Source organism: Hypomesus transpacificus, chromosome 14, assembly GCF_021917145.1.
Source record: "Hypomesus transpacificus isolate Combined female chromosome 14, fHypTra1, whole genome shotgun sequence".
Taxonomy (NCBI): domain Eukaryota; kingdom Metazoa; phylum Chordata; class Actinopteri; order Osmeriformes; family Osmeridae; genus Hypomesus; species Hypomesus transpacificus.
The window spans coordinates 1,137,956-1,145,439 of record NC_061073.1 but is presented as its reverse complement, the minus strand read 5'-3'; the positions used below and the strand labels follow the sequence as shown (position 1 = coordinate 1,145,439).

General features: G+C 43.6%; 1 protein-coding gene across 1 annotated transcript; it reads left to right on the top strand.

The window, feature by feature from the left end:
* The first annotated feature begins 1,178 nt into the window (after positions 1–1,178).
* Positions 1,179–6,425, top strand: chst6 (carbohydrate sulfotransferase 6). Its single transcript, XM_047033693.1, has 2 exons — positions 1,179–1,326; positions 3,485–6,425. Exon 2 carries the CDS (start codon positions 3,610–3,612, stop codon positions 4,831–4,833), a length of 1,224 nt encoding a protein of 407 aa, XP_046889649.1. The 5' UTR covers positions 1,179–1,326; positions 3,485–3,609; the 3' UTR covers positions 4,834–6,425.
* Positions 6,426–7,484: the final 1,059 nt, after the last annotated feature.

Here is a 7,484-nt window from a genome sequence, read left to right as displayed (position 1 = left end):
AATTGCCACACAGGACATAGGTCTTACTTCAACAGGAACCGGCTGTATCCTTTGCCAAGGTGGATGATTCTGGAATGTATTTTGGCTGAGCCATGATTTCCTTTTTACCTTCATCTGACTCGCCTAAATTGGACCAGTGTGTTGTGCTTGTTTATGTTGGACCATTGCGTAAATGATACATGAATCTATAAAGCCCATTTTCAAATGACATTCACAGAAATAAGTTTTGTATAACACAGAAGGGTATGGGTTGCCTAGAGTCTCCATTTTACATAGAGAATATATACACAGTATATACAAGGTGGTTTTGAGGTCCCGCCTGCCATTTGACCACCCGAACTGCTCTAATCGCTTAAGTTTACCGAATCCATGGATCTGAAACCTTAGAAATAAAAGTCCCGATTTTATTTATTACACACTTAGAATGTAGGAATCGTGAATAAGAAACACTTTTTTTTTTTAAACAAAACGAAAAAACTGTCAGGGCTAAGATAAAGTTAAAGAAAAACACGGACAAATATTAGACCAGATCACAATGCATTGCCTTTTTTGTTTATTATCCTAGTTAAAACTATATAGATTTTGATTGAATTTGCTCATATTAATAGGCTACAGCATCAATCATTTATAATATGGCAGATGTGTCCCACTAGGCCTATATGACAAGCATAAAGAGACAGGAAGTCATTCACATTTACTCACTTTTATTTTAAGTGGAAGGGTACGCTACCTTATTCTACCTTATTGCAATAAATGAGTTGACAATTTGACTACAGCCCATCATAAAAATGTTTACTTCCACAAAACAAGAGTTACTATAAACCTAAGCTAATAAAATATATTATAGTTCCCTTTTAGAATCATCTCAATACAGATAGAGCCCTCTCAGAAACGGATCTCACTTTCATCAGATCATACAAAAATGGCCTTTGAACCCAATTTCTGATTACACTAATATGTTAAAAGTGAGACTATATTCTGAGGGACTGTGTATACTTCAGTAGCCTACAAGTTTATAGTGACAACTTCTATTTTTGTGGTGGTAAAAAGTGTTGGAATAAAACACTGTCAAAAGATTGACGTTTGTCTGATGAAAATTCAAGCAGACAGGCTATGTCTCCCATTGATAGAAGGCGTTCGTATAGATTTGGTAGGACCTTTATTTTGGAAATCTGAAAAGCCTTGGCACTGGCATCACTGTACCTTTCAAGACCACGTCTCACTACGCATAGGATACCGTATAATGGTCAAGAGTTGTCGATTTGTTAGTTTGAGAGTTCGCCACTGTCACTTGCGGTGTCGTCGCCTGTCAACACAGAGACTAAGGTAAGGGCATTCCTAAAACTAAAAGGGAACCAACCCTTCTCTACCCCCGGCCCCTCCAAACACTGGCGAGCTTTCTCAGTCCCAAGCCCCCTGCATCTCGTTTAGTCTCTGGGAAACTCGACCACAGTCGGTTCTGTTGGTTATTTGCACATAGATGTTGACAACGTTATAACTTTTACATTTCTTTTGAATAAATCGCAACACTAAAGACAAATTTGCGCGCCTGTTGAGCATGAGCCTATTACGCATATTAAATTGACGGTCATTTTTAATAGATCAAGGGAAAAAGTTTGTTCCTTTGGCTTTCAATTAAAGCCAATTTCTGTTCTTTATTGGCGACATAGGCTACATTTTATAAATATAGTCCTTGTATTGATGGATTTGAATGATAGGTTCCGAATATTGGGATTTGGCAGGTGGGGGGGATCTTGTGTTTAAGTACATTTTGTGTGTAGCGTATACACGCGGTTTACGTTACTTTTGGAATTATCATTGTAGCGTATGGCAAGCCGTTTTATCATTTAACCAATGAATTCTTGATATCCAAAATGCAATTGTTGATATCAACAATTCATTGGTTCAATTATAAAACGGCTTGACATAGTTTTTATCCAAAGCGACGTTGGCCACAGGGCTACCACCTTTTATTAGTGAAAAACCAGGACACTTGGATATAACACTCGGAGTGGTGGTGGTGGTGGTGGGGGGGGGGGGGGGGGGGGGGAGTAGGCAGCTTTCGTTTTTCTGCTACCAATTTTAAAAAGTATACACATGGCCAATCTTCACTGTGTTTTACTTGTTTACGAACACACAATTGGATGTTTGAACATAACAAGGAAAATTGAAACCGTTTTAATTGAAACTATGACATTCTAATTTACAAAAAAACGTAACAATTCATGTCCCAGGAAAGAATATGCGTTTTCGTGGACAAGAAAACAATCCAGCAACCCTAGGCCACAGTGTTTGAATATCAAGCACATAGGCTAGTGTATTCATTTGAAAGTTCCAGACTAATGGACACACTTAAAGTGCAAACTACTGTGCAATATTTCTATTTGTTTATTTATATTTGGTCTCCATATGTAACTGGTGTCATCTTTTTTATATATTTTTTATAATATCTCGTACTTTGTACATTTCCCCATTGTGAAACGAATAAAGGTATATCTTATCTTAGGAGCCATATTCAGTTTTACCATTGAAACTAACGGCTACTGTCAGTAGTCACTTATACTACGCGATAGCAGTTTGATTGATGTAGGCTATCAACCCTTATCAAATTACCCTTATCAACCCATATCAAATGTTATTAAAATCTCTGCTCTTTCTCTTAAACACGCTAACAATGTAAAACCTGTAACCATAGCCGCAGCTTCTTGTTTTGTCTTTTCTCTGTGCCTGTGTGTACTTCTTTGTGCCTGTCTGTGTTAGTCCATCTGTGTAGATTTTTCCACATTCCTAGCCGTCTGTTTGTATCTCTTTTCCTCTTTGTCTTCCCTACACTTTGGTAGTAACACACACCGTAGTAAAACACGCGCAGTCACACTGTGGAAGCACACACACGCTGCCACGCCCCCCTCCCCTATAGTGTTAGGTCAGGGGGATTTTGCAGTGGGACCATGTGGACAGTTTCAGCAGATGTTGCAGTAGCCTGGTCTAGTCTAGTCTGGCTTGGATTGCTTCGCGCATTGGGTACATTATGTTCCCATGGTCACACATCAGCAATTGCTTCTCATTTTTAGTATTTGAATGTAGTTTCTACTGCACAACATACACGCTTATTAGGTTTGTAATGGAATTATATAGCGAATAGCTGTACATGATTGACAGGATGATTTGAGGTCCATTCTGAAACTGTTTTTTAACTGTTATGAAATCAAAACATAATTTGGCAATTCCCTGTTGGGGTAAACAGATTGAGCTAGAGAGTACAAAGGGAGCACCCTGAACTGCATTTAGAAGTAATGACACAACCCCGGCTTATTGGATGCTATCCAGCGGGGTTGTACAACCTGTAAATCAGACGATGTCTCTCCAGCAAGTCTCCTATATGTGCTGCTTTTCTATAGGAGTACCGCCGGAGCACACATGTTTTCCATTATCTGACTAACATGCCTGTTCTCTCCCTTCTTTTCTTCTCTCTCCTTCTCCACAGTAACCCTCCCAGACTCCCCAGAGCCAGTCCCGGATAGAGACCCAGAAAGAAGGAGAGAGTGAGGGGAAAGACCCAGGACCCCAAAGACTCCAGCACACCCATAGAGACAGTGTGATCCGGGGGCCATGTCACGTTGCAGACTGACCCCTCCAGTCCTGCTGTTCTTAGTGGTCCTGCAGGGGGCTGCCGTGCTCCTGCTGTTCGGCTGGTACGTCCAGATCATCCCCTGCGGCCCCCACCCCGAACAGGGCAAGGTGCACGTCCTCCTGCTGTCGTCATGGCGATCGGGCTCGTCCTTTCTGGGCGAAGTGTTCAGCCAGAACCCGTCTGTGTTCTACTTGATGGAGCCCGCCTGGCACGTTTGGACCACGCTGAAGAGGCCCGGCGCCAGGGCCCTACGCATGGCCGTCAGGGACCTGGTCCGCAGCATCTTCCAGTGCGACATGTCGACCATGGACGCCTACATGCCCGAGCAGCACAGCCTCTCCTCCATCTTCATGTGGAGCCACAGCCGGGCCCTGTGCTCCCCGCCCGCCTGCCCCCTCACCCCCAGGCATCTGTTCAGCAACGAGACCGCCTGCCGCAAGCACTGCATCTCCGCCGGCGGCCTGCAGAAGGCGGCCGACGCCTGCCAGACGTACAGCCACGTGGTCCTGAAGGAGGTCCGTTTCTTCGAGCTGGAGTCGCTCTACCCGCTGCTGCAGGACCCCACCCTCGACCTGCGCATCATCCACCTGATCCGGGACCCGCGGGCCGTGGCCCGGTCCAGGGAGCAGGCAGCCAGCGCCCTGAGTCAAGACAACGCCCTGGTGCTGGAGCAGGGAGACTGTGAGGGGAAGACGGCGGGCAAGGACCAAGACGTCAAAGAGCTGTATGCCGTCATGCAGGAGGTGTGTCGGAGCCACGTGCGCATCCATGAGACGGCGGTGCTCAAGCCGCCGGACTTCCTGCGCGGACGCTACAAGATGGTCCGCTACGAGGACATGGTGCGCAACCCGCTGCAGGAGATTGGCAAAATGTACCAGTTTGTGGGCTTGGAGATGACGGAGAAGCTGCAGGAGTGGATCTACAGGGTTACCCACGGCAAGGGCAAGGGCACCCAGAAGGAGGCGTTCCAGATCACGTCCCGGAACGCGGCGGACGTGTCGCAGGCCTGGCGCTCCTCGCTAGCCCACAGCAAGGTGAAGCGTATCCAGGAAGTGTGCAAAGGCGCCATGTCCATGCTCGGATACAGGATGGTCGACACAGAGAACGAGCAGAAGAAGCTGGATGTTGATCTCCTGTTGGCACGGGAACAGTACCAGTTCAGCTGGCAAACGTCCAAAACAGAAACCACAGACATGAACTGAAACCAGAGGTGTGTTATGGGGTGTGACTTTCGGTTAAGAAATTATTTGGAATCTGTGGCTTTATTGCTTTCCTTATAGACGGCTCATAGTTCAAAGCAAAGGTACCTCTTTGTAAATCAATGATAACAGCCCGTCCAAAAGAAGCCATCTGGTGACCTGAAGGAATCAAAGTTAAGGCAAAGTTTTTCATTTGCACAGCTTACACAAGGTAACACTGGGCAATTACATTCTTGAGTTAGTTATACATAAAACATCTCAAATTAAAACAAAAAGGACACTTGAGTGTAAACTAGAATGTAAAAACTTGAAACTAGGATATAAACAATTTCAGTTCAAATAAACTAGAAAGTACAAAACATATTAAACTAGAACCTCCACATTGAATATATATATATATATATATATATAAGACAAAAGGACAGATTTCAACATACAATGAACAGAAAGGGGATGCGTGTCACGGTGTTTCTGAAAGTGTAGTGGCTGCAGCAAATGTGAAGTAGTGATGGTGTAAGGTGACTGTAATGTGTTAAGGTATCTCATGGCTTGGGGGTAAAAGCTGTTCTTTAGCATTTAATCCGAGCTTGGATGCTCCAGAACGTCTACTACGACCCCCAGTCTGTGATGCAGCCACAGGGAGTACTCAATCTGTAGAGGTTGGGGAGGATGCCTGTTGCCAGCCAAACTCCTTGAGCTTCCGTTTTGTTGAAGTGCTGCTTGTGTTGGTGTGGAGCGGACAGGTGAAGTTGCTGTAGATGAGGACCCAGAGGAACATAAAACTGAAGACTCCACCTCTGCTCTATTTACGTGTTAAGTGGTGTAGCCCCTTCAGTAGTTTCAACCAGGAACTTCCTGTAGTCCGCCGCTCTCTTTTTGCTGACATTGAGGGAGAGAGAGGTTGTGAGCACTGAGCTAAAGACCAGTATTATCTGGGAGTGAATGCTTTGTAATAAAATGGATCTTGATCAGATTCTGAATTTATTTATAAAGGGTTTAAATGTTTGATTGTTTGACCTCAGATTAATAATTGGTTAATTATATGTGTATACACACTACATTAATATTTTATTTTGTTGGTTTTCTAATCAGGTACGTCAGTCTTTGAGTTGTTTTACTTTGCATTTCAGTCGTATCAGAGTAACGGGGGAGTTTCCGTATATTTCGAAATTATAAAGTGTAAACTTAATTTATGATATTCACTTCGTGTCCATGGTTGCACTACTGTTTAACTAAATAATTTGGCATATGCGGAAACAGGATTTATTTGTTTAACTCACACCTCAGTTTAATATTGAACTTGTAAGAGTACATTTCACAATACATATTGGCTACTAGTGCAGTGCCTTTATGGGGGAGCCAGCAATACAATGCCTTTCAAAATGTGATTCTCTGAGATTGTTACATGTTTATTTTTCATTCTTCCTCCACCACATGATTGTGTAAATGGCTGAGTATAACTGAATGAATAAGGCCTTCTTCGCCTCATGAACCTCTTTTGATTTAAATGCATTGAGCAGTAATTTGAGGTACTACTTGTTTCTTTATTAATCCTACTGCAATAAACACTTTATCCACTCTTCTCTCAAATTGAAGTTTTGAAGTAGTTTGTTGTAATTTAAACACAAATAAGATGAGTCATGATCGGGTGATTGTGGCATGCAGAATGCTACAGGACATGTCCTGTAGAACAGCGCCATCTGTTGACCGACTCGTCCAGATACAGAGCTGCTGCCACTTCACAGGTAACTTTGGAACCCGACCAGTCTGCCAGCTGCCAGGCTACTTCTCAGGTGCACAGAACATTCCAGCCACCCGGCTGAGTATGGTGGTGACGTCGCAGCCAGGGCGGTTGTGGGAGGGGGAGGGGGGGGGGGTCTGAATAAATCTAAACATGGTCTTTGAGGGTGCTTTCACTAGCCTGACGTTGTCATACTCATAATTCTAGTCAGAATATGAGTCTGAGAACTCTCCGTTGGGCTTTGACTACAGGGCGTGTTTCAAACGGGCGTGTTTCATCTGTCCATCATCGTATAAAGACCGCCCTGGCAATTTCATTGGTTCGCCCAGATTCTGGTTTTCTGTAGTTGGTCCCCAATAGGAGACCCTCCAGACCCAACTTCCCGACCAATTTTTTTGGGGGGCGGGGAGAAGTTGGGCTGGCAGCCAGGTTATGCTTTCACACCTATTAGTCCGTTTGCTTGGTCCAAATCAGTGGATGATTTGCTACTTTGTTGCATTTTTCATTAGGTCCGGTTTGTGTTCACACGGTCCTGTTTTAAGCGAACCAACGTTTGTAAAAATACAATGACGTTAGTAAAAAACAATGACATGCGGTCATACAGGTTGTTAATCTATTGGATCGAATCTATTGTTATGACCACATTTTTGGCTTGCTCGTTGGTCTTTAACTCAGGATTATATGACAAGCAAGCCAAAAAACGTGGTCATAACAATTAAAGATAGATTGCAATCTCAATTCGCTGTTATTGCTCCATTGTTGTTTGTGACAAGGAAGTGATTTTCCCAGAATCATTTTCTGTCCAATAGATTTAACAACCTGTTTGACCGCGTGTCATTGTTTTTTACTAACGTCATTGTATTTTTACAAACGTTGGTTCGCTTAACGTTAAACGAAAAACGTTTGAACTGAA